The sequence below is a fragment of the Lytechinus pictus genome, chromosome 15 (assembly GCF_037042905.1).
Source record: "Lytechinus pictus isolate F3 Inbred chromosome 15, Lp3.0, whole genome shotgun sequence".
In the NCBI taxonomy this organism is placed as follows: Eukaryota; Metazoa; Echinodermata; class Echinoidea; order Temnopleuroida; family Toxopneustidae; genus Lytechinus; species Lytechinus pictus.
The window spans coordinates 19,447,895-19,466,422 of NC_087259.1; the positions used below are offsets into that span (position 1 = coordinate 19,447,895).

At 37.7% G+C, this 18,528-nt stretch overlaps 1 protein-coding gene across 2 annotated transcripts in view; it reads right to left on the reverse strand.

Annotated features, from left to right (window-relative positions):
* Positions 1–1,063: 1,063 nt before the first annotated feature.
* LOC129277854 (valine--tRNA ligase-like) overlaps positions 1,064–18,528 on the reverse strand; it is a 35,103-nt gene continuing 17,638 nt past the window's right edge. For both annotated transcript variants that reach the window (XM_054914032.2, XM_054914033.2), the window contains exons 17-24: positions 18,158–18,305; positions 12,666–12,793; positions 8,436–8,591; positions 7,790–7,996; positions 7,510–7,621; positions 6,535–6,707; positions 5,966–6,115; positions 1,064–4,684 (exon numbers count right to left, since the gene is read on the reverse strand). In XM_054914032.2, the coding sequence (XP_054770007.2) occupies positions 4,610–4,684; positions 5,966–6,115; positions 6,535–6,707; positions 7,510–7,621; positions 7,790–7,996; positions 8,436–8,591; positions 12,666–12,793; positions 18,158–18,305 (1,149 nt within the window). In that variant the 3' untranslated portion in view covers positions 1,064–4,609. The remainder of the gene's footprint in view (positions 4,685–5,965; positions 6,116–6,534; positions 6,708–7,509; positions 7,622–7,789; positions 7,997–8,435; positions 8,592–12,665; positions 12,794–18,157; positions 18,306–18,528) is intronic.

Consider the following 18,528-nt stretch of genomic DNA (forward strand, 5'->3'; position numbering starts at 1 on the left):
TATATTCATGCATTTCTTGATTTCTTGAAAATTCACTGTGCTTCTCTTTGTTTACAAAGGACATTGTGCAAATTTCCTTTAGAACAAAATTATGACACTGATGGATTTCCATAGAGTTACAATTGATTGGATCACTCGTAACTCTTTGTAAGACGGGGCCCTGGCATGTACAGCATATACACTGCAATTTTGCAACTGTTGATTTTAAGTAATCAAAATGTTCCTTTCAGTTTAGAAAGCAACTGTGAGAGTGCTGTCCAGGGTCCCGTAACACAAAGGTTAGCGATTGATCGTACGTTTGATTTTTTACGATTGTACATTGTAGTCAATGGGAATCAAACATAGAAAAATGTTTTACGGACATTGCTAATTTTGTGTTACGGGCCCCAGGTGACATTGTATCCCTGACATTCCATTGTTAAATTGATTGAATCAATTTCAACTAGAGATGATCGAAACAAACCTTGTGCAGAGAAATGTCCTCAAGAAGAGTTGGATCCTCAGTCGAGGTCCTCCTGCAAGTCATTTCGGCCCATTATCCTTGATGTGGCTATGTGGCAGGAGGCGGGCCAGCAGCATTAGGATGAGATGCCATCTCCAGCTGCTCGATTGGTAAGTTGGCTTTATATCTGTTCCAAATCCAAACATCTTTATAAGAGCCTAAACAACCCATTCACAGAAACATTTGAAAATAAGAAGCATTTTGTAGATGAACTTGCATACCACATATGTGCTGAGAGACTCCCGTTCCCTTTCAGGGTTGACCACAGCTGTAACTTCTTGGGTTTCACTTAACACATATGGCTATGTGTGGGAAGTTGGATTACACTTTTTGTTATGCACCAAGACCCCTTTATGGGTTGATTAGAGATTTAATCTGTGGCCCACTGGAACTGAGTGGGCCCTGTACAGAGTCTATTGGAATTGTAGAGTACAGTGGTTAACAGGTTAAATCTTTTAGATTCCACTCGTCCCATACGGCAATGGGAAGTTAAGTTTGAAACGATCCAAATATCACCTGAAAAATTCCCATGCATAATAACACATCCAATACAGTACTTCATCATTTGAAATAAGCATATTTAATGTATTCATCATAAGATAATACATTTCAAATAGATATGAAATCTGTTAATATTGAGGCAAAATGACAAAAGATTGAAGCACATAAGACAATATTATACCCATAGTATAATAATGTACAACTAATCCTATCTCTACAACATGTAGAAATGAGCTCAAAATACTTAACCCTTGTAATAATTAAAGGATACGGTCACCCTAACAACAAGTTATACAGAAATCAAAATTATAATTTATTTCATTTACTGAAACACAACCCTTTTTTATTGAAGATATCAGTGTTTGGTCATGTGGCATTTTTCTTTTTATGGTTCAGGTCAACTTATTGGTGGGGTGTGCTTGATGTTTCATATTATTTTAAAATGAAATAAAAGTAGGCATATTCAGGTTTGGGGATGGTGTATATACCTAGCATGTGTATCCTGTTTGAAGTGCAACATATACTTTAAAAAAGGTTTATTTCTCTTTATTGAAACAAAGCTGAATTACATACTCTCCCCGGACAAGATACATTTTAGAGTAAAATTAATCACAAATTTTAACATAATAAAACTAACAATTTTCTTTCACTGGGTCATTGCTAAAATAATTCTAAAAGCTTTGAAACTAAACCGTTCATAATTGCTGGAAAATTAAGAGTAGCAAATGTATCCAAATTGTTGCAAATTCTGTCAATAAAAATTTTACCTTCTTTATTTAAATTCATGAAAATAATTAATAGTAACAATAACTCCAAAATTGATAATCTGAGCATAATTTTGGCCCTTTCAGATTGTGAATCATGCATGTTTTTGGTCGGGTTCTTGATAGAGTTTTTTTGGAGGAGTAATTAGCAAGGGCAAAAATTATTTTCATCACATCTACACTTGTTAAAAAGCAAGTTGTTGCTACATGCTGGTACTTTCTCCTTAAGAAAAAATAACGGGATGAAGTTGCTAAAAAATAGGGAAACACCCATAATATTTCCTATAGAAGTGTGTAGGAAATCATGAAGAAAAACATTTAAAAAATCATAATAAAGTGAGAGCTCTGAATGGTCAAAATTCAGATTATATCCTTCATATTTAAAATAGCTGGGCCCGACTTACACAGAGTTATGATTGTCCTTATCAACCTGAAGTATATGGAGATCCATCAACGTCATAATTGTTTCTCAAGGAAATGTGCACAATATCCTTTGTAAACAAAGAGAGATGCCTATTGAATTTTGAAGAAAACTGTGGATGTATTATTTTACATTATATCTCGAATATATTTTGAACAAACATGCATTTTAAATGTTGACCTTGGTGGCTTTCCATAGTTGGAATTGACCAGATCGCAGGTAAATTATAGATGGTTAAAGTAGTTATTAAGCATAGTGGAAATCTTTAGAATATATTTGTAGTCCTTCATATTGACAGTCTAACATTCCAGTACAGGGGCCGCGGAACGGTTTTCAAAGTGGGGGGGCCGAGCCCAAAGTGGGGGGGGGGGGGGCTGACCATGCTAAAAATCACAATCATATGGTAATTTTTACGTTTTTGTACACGCTTTTGGAAAAAAGTGGGGGGGCTTCAGCCCCCCCAGCCACCCCGGTTCCGCGGCCCCTGCAGTAGTGATTTGTCTATTCTTCGTTTTTCTGCTTACCTTCTGTCCAAGCAAATATGAGAATGGATGTCTACTTCCTCTTTCTCAAGGGCAAATATATAACTCAAAAAGTTATTCTTAAAACTACTTCATGAATGATTGCAACAATTTCTGCCATTTGAAATACTGCAACGCATGAGTATGCACCCTCTAACGCATTGTACTATGATGATGTATAAACAAGTACATGCATTCATTAAAAAAAAAGGCAGAACAACAGATATATAAATATTTTTATCGATCAAACCGCCACCAAAGAAAAATATCCCATCCACCGAGAAATTATAAAACACTGGAATGAAATGATTGTCAAACAGACAATTTGATCTTGCATGCTTGCTCATACAAGTACGCATTGAGGGGAGAGTTTCACGTAGGAATTGATTAAACCGGACGATTAAAGTTGTACCTAGATTCCTACATGTAGTTGCATGCCATATTCAACGCATCAAGTGTGGCATTGTCTTGTCGTTATTTCATCAATACTTCTATAAGCATGAATACCGGCAAATTACCGACCCCTAGAACACCAGTAACTCATTGGTCCTATCATAAAATTCTTCTTTAAATGGTCACATGACATCGGACTTACTGCACAGAATTGCACTTAAGAACCTTCTGGTATATTCCCTACCCAAACACTTCGTTATAATAATAATATACCCGGTAGGTTGTTTATATTGCGCACATATCCACCTTGTTAGGTGCTCAAGGCGCTCCTATATTACCCGGCTAAGCTAGGCGTTCATAGCGCACACAGCTTTTTAAGGAATTACTTCCTACCGGTACCCATTTACCTCACCTGGGTTGAGTGCAGCACACTGTGGATCAGTTTCTTGCTGAAGGAAATTACGCCATGTTATATATACATTCAACCTCTAGAGTGACTTCATTCACAAGTCGATGGTAAACATAAGATGACTGAGGACTTGTGATTACGGACCCTTTATGTTGTTACAGTTTAATGGTAACTACCATGGTAACAGTGCTTAATTGATCAAATTCAAGGTTTCCATGGTATGAAACAGACACCAATTGAAGAAATAAACAATGTTAAAAAAAAAAAAGTTGTATCCTGCCACATTTGGCATATATCATAAGTAGTTATACCTTCTAGAAAGATAAGGGCAGAATTCAAAATCACACTTAGATGTATAAGATGATGAGTAATATCTATGTTTTAAATTCGTAACCTGTACATTAATTTAAAACGAACAATTTCGCTAGGCTCTCTTCCGAGGAATCGTACAGAGTACACAACATACCTCTTAATAATTAAACACATGATTTTCGGCCAGCTTCTGGCCCCCATTTTATTCTAAAAGAAAGTCGGTGTGAAAGAGGAACCATTGTACAACAGGACTGCTCCCAGCCAATGAAAAGCAAACATTAAATCATTCTAACAACACAGATTGGACCCCGTTTTATAAAAATTGTTATCAATACTATATGCTAGGATTATTTGGGAAATTCCCTTTCTACCAATCGAACTGCAGGATTTCAGTGGCTTATAACAGTACAAATAGCACGGAGCTTGCCAATAATATAAAGTTATAATTATGACATGCAGTCTTTGTATCAACAACTGCTGAAACATTTCCAAGCGTACTGTCTCAACACAAGTCACAAATGGGATAATTCGCATTACAAGTCATCAAGTATAACACCACTAAAATGCTCACAAAACAGTCTTTTGAAAACTTTTAGAGTGGCAATATAAGTATACATGTATTTGGGTGAATTTCCGGAAGTGCTTGTTGTGTTTTATTTCCTTAATGTACAAGTATCTGTCATTATGATATTCACATTGAATAAAATAAAAATAGAGATTGACCTGGAATACATCTTAATTCTAAACTAAATTGCATCAGATATAATATCGACAGCACGTCATGGGTTATGAAGTTGATAGAGATTCAAACATCCGAATAGCTTCTGTTATAGTCTCGATCTCATTCACAGTCTGGGATAGCTGCAAAGACGAAATACAAAATGAAATTATATGAAATTGGTTGAATGTAAGAATGTGAAGTGTCTGTGATTATATGAGATATATAATGGATTATTGGACAACAAAATATAATTGAGGAAGAGAGTTTACTCAGTTGGTTAAGCATCTATCTGATGAAACAAAGATTGCTGGTTTGAGGGGGAGGGAGAGGAGAATGAGAGGGAGAAAAAGAAGTAGGAGAAAGGGGAGGAGGAGGGAGGGGAGGATGATGAGTAGGAGGAGAGGAGGGGGAGGAGGAGGGGGAGGAGGAGGAGGGGAGGAGGGGGAGGAGGAGGAGGGGAGGAGGGGGGGAGGAGGAGGAGGGGAGGAGGGGGAGGAGGGGGAGGAGGAGGGGGAGGAGGGGGAAGAGGAGGGGGAGGAGGAAGAGGAGGGGAGGAGGAGGAGGGAGAGAGGGAGAAGTAGGAGGAGAAAGGGGAGGAGGGAGGAGAGGAGGAGGAGGAGGGGAGGAGGAGGGAAAGAAGGAGGAGGAGGGGGAGGAGGAGGAGGAAAAGAGGAGGAGTAGGGGGAGGAGTAGGAGGAAGAGGGGGAGGAGGGGAGGAGGAGGGGGATGAGGAGGAGGGGAGGAGGATGAGTAGGAGGAGAGAAGGAGGGGGAGGAGGAGGAGGGGAGGAGTAGGAGGAGGGGGTGAGGAGGAGGGGAGGAGGATGAGTAGGAGGAGAGAAGGAGGGGGAGGAGGAGGGGGAGGAGGAGGGGGAGGAGGAAGAGGAGGGGAGGAGGAGGAGGGAGAGAGGGAGAAGTAGGAGGAGAAAGGGGAGGAGGGAGGGGAGGAGGGAGGAGAGGAGGAGGGGAGGAGGAGGAGGGGGAGGAGGAGGAGGAAAAGAGGAGGAGTAGGGGGAGGAGTGGGAGGAAGAGGGGGAGGAGGGGAGGAGGAGGGGGAGGAGGAGGGGGAGGAGGAGGGGGAGGAGGAGGGGGAGGAGGAGAGGAGGAAGGGAGGAGTAGGAGGAGGGGAATGAGGAGGAGGGGAGTAGGAGGAGGGGAGGGGGGAGGAGGGGAGGAGGAGGGGAGGAGGAGGGGAGGAGGAGGGGAGGAGGAGGGGAGGAGGAGGGGGAGGAGGAGGGGGAGGAGGAGGAGGAGGAAGGGGGAGGAGGAGGAGAAGGAAGGGGGCAGGGGAGATGGAGGAGGGGAGGAGGGGTGGAGGAGGATGAGGGGAAGAGGGTGAAGAAGAGGAAGGAAGAAGAGAGGAAGGAGCGGGATATAGATGGAGAGAGGAGACAAACATCAAAGATATGGACATTAACTTACCTTTTCTGAATTGGACTCCTGGACCTTCTGTGGGACCTTGGTCTGATAGCCATCAACGTCCATTGCCTTCTGAAGACGGTCCTTCTGATTGGTCAGATTAGTCTGGCGTTGGTTCAGCTTGGCCAGCTCTTTGCTGGGATCTACCAAACCCTATCATCAAAAGTGAAGGAGAATTTGTCAATGCCATTAAGTCTGTAATACAATATTCTGCTTAGCATGGTGGCTTAATGAAAATTAGTTTAGTCAGTGCACTAGTTACCTCTGCAATGATTCTGCACAAGATCTATATCTTGTTCATGATTGGGGATGAATCAATCATTTCAATTTGTTCAAAGTAGGATATGAAACAAATACACCACTTACCAGATATTTCTTTCAAAATTAAAGTGAAAATATTCATCCTCAGTTTGAGCTGGCAACAGTAATTGCCAATTTAATCATAGAGGCTCAGACAAATAATTCACTCTACATGTATACTATCTCAAAGGCTGGTATATTTGTATACTATACACCTAAGATATAAATCATTTCATGTGACACAAAGTTACAAAAGTGAAAAGTAATGTTACCTTGAGTAGCAAGTGAACCTCACACTTGTCGGAGACGGTTGCCATGGCGCAACCAACCGGAAGTGCATCATTGACCAGGAGAGTGACCTTTGAGGACGTGGTCAGTGTTTGTATGGTGTCTGTGTACGGCGTTAGCAGTGTGGCAATGTCTTGGTCGGAGCATTTCAAGTATACTATAGCGGAAAAACAGAGAAACAATCACAATCACAAACTACTACGTGTTCAATATCTCCATTGTTCAGGGCCCTGCCTTACAAAGAGTTACGATTGATCCAATCAATAACTATGGTAATCCATTAGTGCCATAATTTTTTTACAGGAAATTTGCAAAATGTCCTTTGTAAACACAGGAGAACACACCAAATTGTCAAGAAATCAATTAATTTACAGATATGCATTCATATCTAGAACAATTTTTGAACAAACATTCATTTTTATATGTTGACTTTGCTGGCTTTCCATAGTTGCGATTGATCGGGATTGATCGGATCAATCACAACTCTTTGTAAGACGGGCCCCTGTTATCAAACCTGGGGCCCGCTGCAGAAAGAGTTGCAATCAAACGCAACTCTAAAAATCATGCGCAACTTTATTTTCAACCAATCAACAACGCGCATTTGGGACTTGCAATTGATTTTTTGACTTGTGTTTACACGCAACTCTTTCTGCAACAGGCCCCAGGTGTGATGCATGGGTGATCACATATCCTGATTTGCTCAGGTTTTAATCATATCATCCTTTTATTATTACTATTATCATTTTGTATTGTGAAGGGGGGTCTACATCTTAAAAGCTTAGCTCTTCAGTAGACCCATCCATCTTTTCATGTCATGTGTTCAAATATGCATATTCCATGCAGATGATGTATTTTTTTCCCCACAAAATGATTTATTATGAAATGAACTTAAATGATTTGCAGAGTATGAATATGGATATGAGAAGTAATTCCTTGAAGGCCATATTGGGTGTACTTACATTCAGCCTTTTGCTTGGAGAGTTGATAGTCTGACCTCATTGATCTAGCTTTGTTGATAATACTCTGAACAAACTCTACATCCTTCTCAAGAGACTGATTGGACCAGGGGTGCTATAATGAGACAAACATAAAAAGAACTTAAAGCTCATCAAAGAAGTACCTTCTTGCATAATCCAACAGATCTTCACTACAACTTTGGCATATTGTGGAGGATATCCAAATAACATCATCATCATCATCATCATCCTCATCCTCATCATCATCAAGAATAAGACTTACATCTACGGCAAGAGGGTAAGGGGTAACACAGATGCTTGGGGGCTCACTTGAGGTCCTCCTTGGTAGCCTCTGGAAGAGTTCCTCCGAGATGAAAGGCATGAAGGGGCTGATGAGACGAAGACCAGTATCTAAACAGGTGTAGAGGATCTGGCGGACCACGCCCAGGTGGGGCGCATCAGGGGTCAGGAGCAGCGGCTTGGTATATTCCTGGAAATAAATGTGGAACTTTCTTAAGGGGGTGTCTGCAATTCTGACAAGCCATTGGATTGAAACAAACACCAAATTACTCTTTTCCTATATTCATTATTTCAATACACGAGACATGACAAGACAAAATTATGACCATCAGCAAGAAATTGACCCACATTGTGCTGCACTCTCCCCACATGAGGTGAATCAGTATCCAACAGGGTTTATCCCTTGAATAAACTGAAAGCTGGAAGGCAGCTCGAGCTAAAGCCGGGTAAAAATAATAGTGCGCCTCAAAATAGATTAGTTCTAGATAGATGGCATTATATAAATGCCTATTATTACCTTATTACGAGTCCGACAGTTGTTTTTACTATAAACATGAACTGAGGTAATCATTTCACTCATGTGGAATTGCCCATGATAACAATGACAGGAAAATGATTTAACTGCTTACCAAGTAGACATCGCATAGATCATAGAGCCAGAAGGCATAGATTGCTGTAGTGATGGCAGGGAAGTCATATACCGGCCAGCCATCCTCGCAGACCTTAATAGCTGATGATAACCGACTCAAGATCCACATATCTGTAGGTGTCTCACTGCCACTCAACTAAGGAATTTGATAGAGAAAATTTCATCTTAAAAATGTCAACACTTCAGCCATATCGACTGTAGAGGCTCACTTTTAGTTCAATCACGTCTTTGCAACAAAACCAATAGATGAGTCAGTGTCTGTAATGGTAAATTGATCCCAAATATGTTTGTATTTCATCACACATATGTATTCACTAAAATCATAATTATCCTCTAATCATTTTCCACTTCTAAAGCTGTATGTATGATATTCCAAAGTTATTTCCCGTCCTTACACTTTTAATGACCTCTGACAATGAAACGTTGACCTCATGACCATAGAATTGATTTGATTAGCTCATATGCATATTGGGCGTAACTAAGAAATTTCATGAACATCCGTGAATCAATTCTTAATGCATCATATCCAGGAGGGACTGATACCAAATTCAAATACGCTGCTAAATGAATATTGATCAGAGGCCGATAACAAATAATATCTACTTTTCTGCTTTGAACACAGTGACCAGACCTGAAGGGGGGGGGGGGGGCGAGCCGGCCCCAGCGCCCCCCTATATATATATATATATATCATAGGCGGATCCAGGGGGGCCCGGGCCCCCCCTATTGGCGGAGCAAAAAAAATGAAAAAAAGGAAAGAAAGAAAGAAAGAAAAAAGGGGAAAAGGGAAAAAAGAGGGGGAAAAGGAGGGAAAAGAGAGAAGAAAAAGAAGAAGAGGAAGACAAGTGAATAAAATAAGATGTGGGGGAAGACTTGGAAAATAAAAAAAATCTTTCATGTCACTATATAAAATTTTCGCTCGCGCTTCGCACTCGCATTGCCTGTTAGGTGATTTTCATATCTTGTTCAATATGGAGTTAAAAAGTCAAGTTTGGAAGTCAATATACAAAACATATTTCACCTCGGAAATCGAACTTTCATTATTTTGTGTGATTTACAAATTTATTCTTAAAAAGTGCTCTGTAAAAGTGTCAGTTTTATGGTCTGAGTATTAACATTTTCTGCTCGCGCTGTGCGCTCGTAAAATTTTGATTTATTAGGTACCTATTATTTTCGTGTATTCCATAAAGTTTTCAAAATATCCCTTTTCAGAACTGATTGTCAAAACGTATCAGCTAACGCTGCACGCTCGCATTTTGATTGGTGAGTTATGTATGTCTCAATATTGATTATACAACAAACTACTTAAAATCCCCTTTTCATGACAGTTTATCAGAAATTTTGGCTCGCAATTTGCGCTCGCTTTAATGGTTAAAATATATTAACTGATGCATCCTATTCATAATTACAAAAGTGCTTGAAATGTCCAGTTTTCAGGTCATAATATCATCAGATTTCGCACCCTCATTAGGCATTAATGAATAAGATATTAATTAAATTGTCCCTTTTGTTTCATCTCGCGCTAAGAAAGAGGAATAGTAAGATAGTCGTCATTGACATATGCATGTCCCGAGGATATCCCGGTCCTATGTGAAAATTCAAAGTAATAATAACGTGCGATCCATATCCACCTCACAATGTTCCTACAAAGTGCTTGAAATATAGAGCTGAAAACAACCTTTTTTCAGATCGGAATATCAAATAGTTCAAGCTCGCGCTTCGCGCTCGCTTTGATTTTCATGACAAAAGATGTATTTAGAACGCATTTTTATTCAGATACTCAACTTCTTCTCTATTTAAATCATTATCCAGTGTCAAATCACATCAAAAATTTTCTGATCGCACTTTATTAATGTAGGAAGATCCCCTTTTACTCATTCGTTTTATGATTCACAAAACATGAATAGAGTGTCCCGTTTTTAGGTCTAAATCTCGATTTTTCCGCTCGCGCTTCGTGCTCGCATCAAATGCTTAGTTATATACCTATCCTGTTCACGATTACAAAAATTGATTAAAATTTCACATTCTTTATGTAGAAATGTCAAAATTTTTCAGCTCGAGCTTCGCGCTCGCATTATTTGATTGTTTAAATATGTAACATCTTCATGGCTAGAGCAAGCAGTCCTTAACAGGTACCTTTTCGCTCAGTTCAAAACGTATATAAAATTTTCTGCTAGCGCTCTGCGCTCGCATTATTAATGTAAGGAAGATTCCCACTTACTCATCCTTTTCATGATTTTCAAAACTTGAATAGAGTGTCTTGTTCAGTAGGTCTACATCTCGAAATTTTCCGCTTGCATCAATTGTTTAGTTATATACCGATTCTGTTTAAGTTACAAAAAGTGCTTAGAATTTCCATTCCCTAGGTTAAAATTTCAGCTCGCGGTTCGCGCTCACATTATTTGATTTTTTAAAATATGTTACGTCTCCATGGCTAACTGCGAGCAGTCTTTAACAGTACTCTTTCCATCAGTTCATTTGTGCTCGAGCTTCACGTTCTTAGTGATTATTCATTTGCATATACATCTTTTTCAGGATAACATTCATTGCCCAGAATGTTCAAAATATTAGGAAAAATTACATAAGATTTCCCAAAAATAAAACTAAGAAGTGACTAATAGGAATACCCCTTCAAAGAAACCAAAAATCATTTTTGAGGGGCAGATTGGGGAAAGTATGGCTGAAAAAATTCCGGGCCCCCCCTATTGGCGAAGGCTGGATCCGCCCCTGAATATAAACCAAGAAGAAAGTGTTCTTTTTAAATTGAGAGAAATGCTAAAAAACAGAAAGAAAATAAAGAGTTATTTTCTCACAAGCAAAAATAGGCCAAACCTATTTTGAGTGACCACACACACAGTATGGATACATATAAGTCAGAAATCACAATTCTAATTGTGCAATTCACATTGTGTGTTATAATTGCACCATTACAATTACGATTTCTGACTTATCCATACCTTGTCTGTGTAGTCACTTAGCCCTAAAAGGACTGGGCTATTTGAGATGTATTGAGGATGGGGGGAGGGGCATGATGGCCCCCCCCCTTCTGATCTCGGCCGCCGTTTGCGCGATTGCGCCAAAATTTGGCACGCAAATTCTTTACCACATAAAATACAAGCTAGTATTAAAAAAATCTGAAAATAATAATCTTTTTATTTTCATGAATAAAATATGCAAATTTATTCATGAAAAACATTATTTGCATATTTAACACCCTATTTCGCTTCAAATTTTCTTATTTTTTTGCAGATGTCATCTTTGCAATCTAATTTAAAGGTTTCCACACAGGAAAATTGCAAAAGCCAATTTTTTCCTAATGTATTATTTTAGAATTTCTTATGTATTTCTTAGTTTTTTCATTGTTTTTTCAATGGAAATTATTACAGACCATTTAACAACTAAATTAAACCCTAAATTAATTAAGCAGACCAATTAGAACGAAAAATAATCACCCTTTTATGAATTTCATCTCCCATAGACTTTGTACACAAAGCATAAAAATTAGCCATTTTCGGCATGACATTGATAAAAGTCACGTGACGTCGCAATGGTATACCCGTATGTCACGAATTTGGTCTCAAAAGTTACGCGAGACTTCAAAGAAAAAAGTCATAAAATTTTGCGGCGCTATCTTTTTGCGTGTCAGAAATATCGCGCAAAGCGTTGAGGGGGGGCCATCATGCCCCCCCCCCCCCCCCCCCCCCGTCCTTTTAGGGTTAAAATAGGTTTGGCCTAATTTTGCTTGTGAGAAAAAAACTTTGCAGAACCTTAACTCCAGCACACACTACGTGATTTGTTGCAATACGGATTTCAAAGAAATTTCATAACATTTGATATGAACATTCCAACCAATAAAATCTTAGTAAAGAGAATTCAGAAATGTGATCGAGCCTCCCTGTAGGAATAGAAGCAAAATCAATTCCAAATCGTAATGACGTCATCATCGCCTGCGAATTGAAGCCGATTTGGGTTTCACTCCGAGCACAGGGCTTGTTGCAAATCAAAATTATGATTTTATTATTCCTAACATTATCCCTAACTTCAAACAAAATAATTTTGCTTCTTGGAAATATCACATTTCATGCAAAATGCATCAGATCACATAGTGTGTGCTGGGCTTTAGTCATAAACTGAAATTTGCTTATGATACATCCTCTTAAACATGTTTTACATTTCATTTTGTTTTTAGAAAAACCAAATCAGTACTTACCTCAAAGGCGGGGCTTGGAACAAAGTTATCTCCGAGCGTCTTCATGGCAAACTTTGTAGCATTCCACATCTTGTTGCAGAAGAAACGGTAGCCTTGTACACGTAGGACGTCAAGATTGATGTCGCGACCTGTCATGATAAAAAAAAAAAATCAAAAGAAAATATCAAGTACCGTCTTCAAATTGACTCACTGCCAGAGCTGCCAACCTGAAGAACATTTCAGTATTAGAAAAGTTTAAAATCAGTATTTTCAAAGAAATACCATAGAACGCATAAAACTGGAACTTTGGAAATCAGTATTTTGCATGAAACCATCAGGATTATTCTCACTTTTCAGTACTAAATACGGGAAATCCGCACTACTTGGCAGCTCTGCACTGCTCTTCTGGTCCTCTGTGATGTCTTCCATTATTTTTACTTTCTCCTCATTTTTTTCTTCCTTTCACCTCTTTCTCACTGCCTCCTCTTCCTCTCTGTCCCGATCCCTCTCTCTCTCTCTCTGCCACACTTCTACAGCATAAAATGTATTCCTTTTACATACAGTACATACAGGGAACCTGTACATTTTTTACACATATATGTATGCACTTGGCAGTCTTTAATCCTAATGCAGTAATGGTCATCACTGTATAAATTGGAATTTATGACGATGGGATGTATTTTCTCATTTATTACAATGTAATACGCTTCTTCCAATGTATCAATCTTTTTAATTGCTATATTGGTTTTGTGTTTTAATGACACATACACATGACCAGGTCACCACAATTAAAGTGTAATATAACAAGCTCCTCAGCCCTGTGAAATAAAAATACAATCAATCAACAAATTCATCATAATTGTAAGTCTATGAAACACTCTGTATAAAAACTTACAATCAATCATATATATCAATTATATATATAATATGGATTTACCATGTGAGGTTGCCCCGGGGACCTCGACACGTCTTTAGACAGTGTCGAGGTCCTGAATGCAACCACTCATTATCACCGGAGTACAAAACTTCGCGATGTTTGGCATAAGAAAACCGATGATCATAATGAATCAAAAATCTAACGAGTAATATCAATCTTACCTAAACAAACTGTTCCTAAATCAGCTTACCTTTGAAGTAAGAATAATGAATACAATTCCATGAAATCCTTCAAAAGAGCATCAATTTTCGGACTTTTGTTCCAATCGCGAGATCGCCATGTTTGAGGTAAAATTCTGCGCATGCGCATATGAATATTTATAAGATGTCGTCACTGCATGCCTTTACAGCACAGTTTAATGAATATGCATGTAAGAGTGAAAACTTTCGGCAAGTCGTCTCTATTCAATTAAATCGTGATTTAGGCATATAATTCAATACCATTTTCCTTTTTTGGGGGGGAAAAAAATAGATCTATATTTATGAAAAAAAAATATTTATTTCATATATATTTTTATTTTGTTACATTTTGTGTTTTTATGATAAGTTTTTGTTGTCATTTGTTATATTCTTTCTTTCTCCTTTTCATTCTTAATTCTTTCTCCTTTTCATTCTTTTTTATGCTTTGTTTATGGGAAGGGGGGGGGGGGTAAAGCGTGACTGTTCGCTTGGTGTGTGTTTTATTTCATATAACTTCCTCAAATTATTATGATTTAATGATACTAAAAATGAAAAAAATATTTATCAATAGTGTGCTTGTGTTTTAATATATTCAGAGATTTCTAGATCCGAATTTTTTTAGTCTGTATTATTATTATTATTCCCTTTGTGATTATAAAAAATCCAACAAATATTTACAAATGGATTCTAATTTTACATTTAGAATAACCAATTTATGATTTTCTTAAATATGAATTCTGATTCAATAACGTTAATGATTTCATGTTATTTATCTTTTTCACATGTTATAACAATGAGGAAGGATTGAATATGGTTTTAAAACAAAAGGAAATACTTAAAAACAATTTGCCTGCTTTAAAAAGAAATGCTAAGTCAAGATGTTAATATATAATTATAATTTTTAAAAAAAATATGCCGCTTTGATAATCACCAATCACCATTTGTTGTTTAATTCACCGCATGGCAGTAGCATAATCAACCCCTCACCTGCCCCCCCCCCCTTTTTTTCGGGGACGAAATATCCTCAATTTTTGGTTGAAAAACTTTTTTTTTTTTTACTTGTCAAATTTTTCATTGGCCCTGTGCCCCCCTTTTGGAAAATCATGGATCCGCCCCTGATTGAACTCATTTATATGGAGCACTTCTACACTGTCAAAAATATTTTTAACAACGCTGTTTACTGTGAGAATTGCATAGTAGTCCCCCCTAAATTTGAGATGGGGGACGGTCCCCCCCCTAAATTTTTTGTTGATAATTTTTTTTTTGCTTGTCAATTTTTTTTACCTGTGTCTATCCCAAAATTTCAATTTCAGGTGGACCCCCTGATTTTTTTGGCTTCCGCCACCAATGGTATTAGAAGTATATAAGCTGATTTAGCGTCACCATGATTTTCATTAATTTCTTGTATATAAAATAATGAATGATTTAGTTCCAAATTATTTAAAACCTTTAGTATGTAAACGGCCCGTGAAATACAGGACACGGTATTCTTTACGATGCCCCCTTCAGCTTCCCAAAGCTAGAATTGAACATAAAAGAAAATCTTTCGCATATGTCGGACCCAAATTATTTAATGCACTTCCTTCAAATTTACAAGTTTGTACCTCCTTGTTAGTTTTTAAAAAATTATGCAAAGCCTTTCATACGAATTGATAAAGAGCGAAATGATATTCCATTGATTTACAATGCTATGTATGTTTAAATTGTCACTTCCCACTCTATATTTTGGTGTTAATTGTTTCTGATGTTAGATATTTTGTATTTTGTATTTTTGATGTTGTTTGTTGTTGTTGTTCATAGTTATCTTGACATGTATTTTAAACTGCAGGGCGCCTTTGTAAAGCAGTTTTAAGAACTGAACAGGCCTACCCTGCAGTATAAAATAAATAAATCAAAATAAATAAATAATAAATAATAATAATATAAAAACAATATAAAGAATGGGATGTCTTTAGGAAAAAACCCTTTTGTACACCTGGAAAACAATCAGACAAGCAGGATTTGCGGCGACTTTATGCGTCCTATAATGAGCAACTCAATTCTTAGTAATTATAGGCTTATACTTATCCCGCAGAGATTTATATACCCAATTATTGAAGCTTAAAAATGCCAACAAGATGAAAGATAACATATTAATTTATAAACAAACATATGAATTATAATCACATCTCCGTTCAAACATAATACAAATTAATAGGCATCAATTGTATGAAAATGGTTGTTGGATGATAATGAGATTTGCATATATTTTCATTTCATTTATTTTAAATTCTCATTAAAACATACAACATACAATTGAAATTAAAACTAAGGATACATGCACAGTATACAAAATAAACAAAATGGAAAACATAACAAGTGAGAGAGAGAGAAAAAAATATGTGGGAGCCAGCATTGGATTCCGTGATATTTTTAAAATCATTTTGCATCACGGAGTCCTCTAGGCTAAGCCAGCAAAGCCCTGTCAGAGGCTGGGTTCCAGAAATAGGCATCAAAATCTTAAATAGATGGTTTGCTGATCACTCAATAATTTTGATCAACGAATATATTCCTTTAATATATGAGTGTTCATTTATTTCTTCACTTTTTTATTTACATATATCTATACAGTTTCCAATAATAATAATAATAATTAAAAAAAACGTGTAGTACGATACCATGTGCATAATCTCTTGAAAACAATGAAGAAACAAGAACAAAGAGAATAAAGACCCCAAAAAAAGAAAAATGACGAAGAAAAAAAGGAAAAAAAAAAAGAGCAAATACAGAGAATATTTAAAAAAAGGGAAGAAAGAAAAAGAAAACAGACCCCAAAAATGAAAAGAAGGTAGAGGAAAAAATAAAAATAAAAATAAAAAAGGGGGAAAAGAAATAAAACAGAACAAAAGAAAAGAATGGAGGAGAAAGAAAAACAAATAATTCAAACGAAAATATGTTACTTCTTTCAAAGAAAAAGCCGAAGCTAAAATAGTTGCCAGGCAAAGGGTGAAGCAAGAATTTACGGAACTAGACTCATGAATATTCATAACAATCTCTATCCGACGCATCAAATGATAGCCTTTTGTCGGGGCATTCTGTTGTATTATCTATAATGGACTTTAGTGGTATTGGCAGGATCTGATGATAATAAGAACTTACTGAAATCGCATATTGAATTATTATTTTATTTTTAAAGTATTTTTTCTCTTTTATCGCTTGTTTTTTGTTTTTTGCCCGTTTGGTAATAAAAATCAATCTATCTCGTTGCCTCGTCAAAAGGCTATATCAATCCTCCATTGCTTCCTGTACGAACGAGTTTTAATGCACACCGGCAAAATTTTCCGACGTTTTTGCTTCGTTTTGGGGAATTATTTCGAAGTTTTGAGGGCCGCCCATATTGCGGCTTAAGTTGTAAGTATGTATTGATTCCTTTGTAACAGTTTTGTGCAATTTTATGTATTTTTGATTGATTCCCGATGCTCATCTGATTTCATCTGGTGAGTCGGGGTGAATCACAACGCAGCCCGAACACAGTACGTGTTCGGGCTGCCGCAGTAACATGTGAGGTACTATGAAGTAAGTCTGACAGGACTATGCATGTACACTACCTTGTATGGTATACAAATAGCGAATAGGCATGAGTGCGATGGTGCGAGATTTCGCATGAGGTGAAAGAAAGATGCTCTATTCAACGAGGCGTTAGCCGAGTTGAACAGAGCGTTTCTTTCTTTCACCGAATGCGAAATCTCGCACCATTGCACGAATAAGAATATTCGCTATTTGTGTTGTACAACGCCTCAGAATTTAGCGAAAATATGAAAAAACAAAGAGTTTATCCCCATAGTAATCTATGAAAAGGGAGCAAAAATACCGAAAGCAGAAAGCAAAATCCCACAAGCGCACATGACCTTGGGCAGCCTTGCGCATTTAGCCAGCTGGCTTATACGCGTATTGTTCATTTTTACTAAGCGCAATGAATAAAATCGTATTGTGACGTCACCTCCTAAAGCCGTGCAACGGTACATTTTGGATGGTACGTCTTTTGTGCAACGGTACAAATGTTTGACATTCAGCCTCCCATTTGCTCGCGTATAACAAGCTAAGTAGGTGTTGTACAATATATAATAAACAAGGGCAAGTCTAGCTTGACAGGATTTTGTCTTCTGAGCTCCATTGCATAAAAGTTATTATTACTGTAACTTTGCCATCCAATGGTAACTACCATGGTAACAATGCTCAACAGCCAATCAAAATCAAGCATTCAGAGAAAGTTACCATAAGATGGCAAAGTTACCATACGAGTAATTTTTATCAAAGGGGCCCTGGTGTGTAATGAAACAAGTCAAAATATGAGAGGGTAATACACATAGTTTGTGAGGTATAATTAACAAGGGTAGTCTAGTTGGACAGGGTTTTACCTTGTGAGGTGTAGGCGCAGAGGGCAAACCTGAGGGCGTCTGTACCACACTCCGGGATCCCGTTAGGATAGTCCTCCTTCTGACCCTTCTTGGCCTTCTCCACCTCCCTGGGATCCAGGTTACCCTGCTCCAGGATCCTGTGTAGCTCCTGCAGGAGACAAACAGTCAAAAGGAGATCGGTGTTATAATAAATTCTCTAGCGATATATTGAATTAAAACCATATGCAATAGCAAACAAGAGATGTAGAGCCATATACTGAATCTGGCTGTAAATCAAGACAATGGTCTGTTCCAATTTCAAACCTCACCTGCCACCCCAATATGGGATCACAGCATGATCAGCACAAAGATTATTCAGGGTAATCACCTAA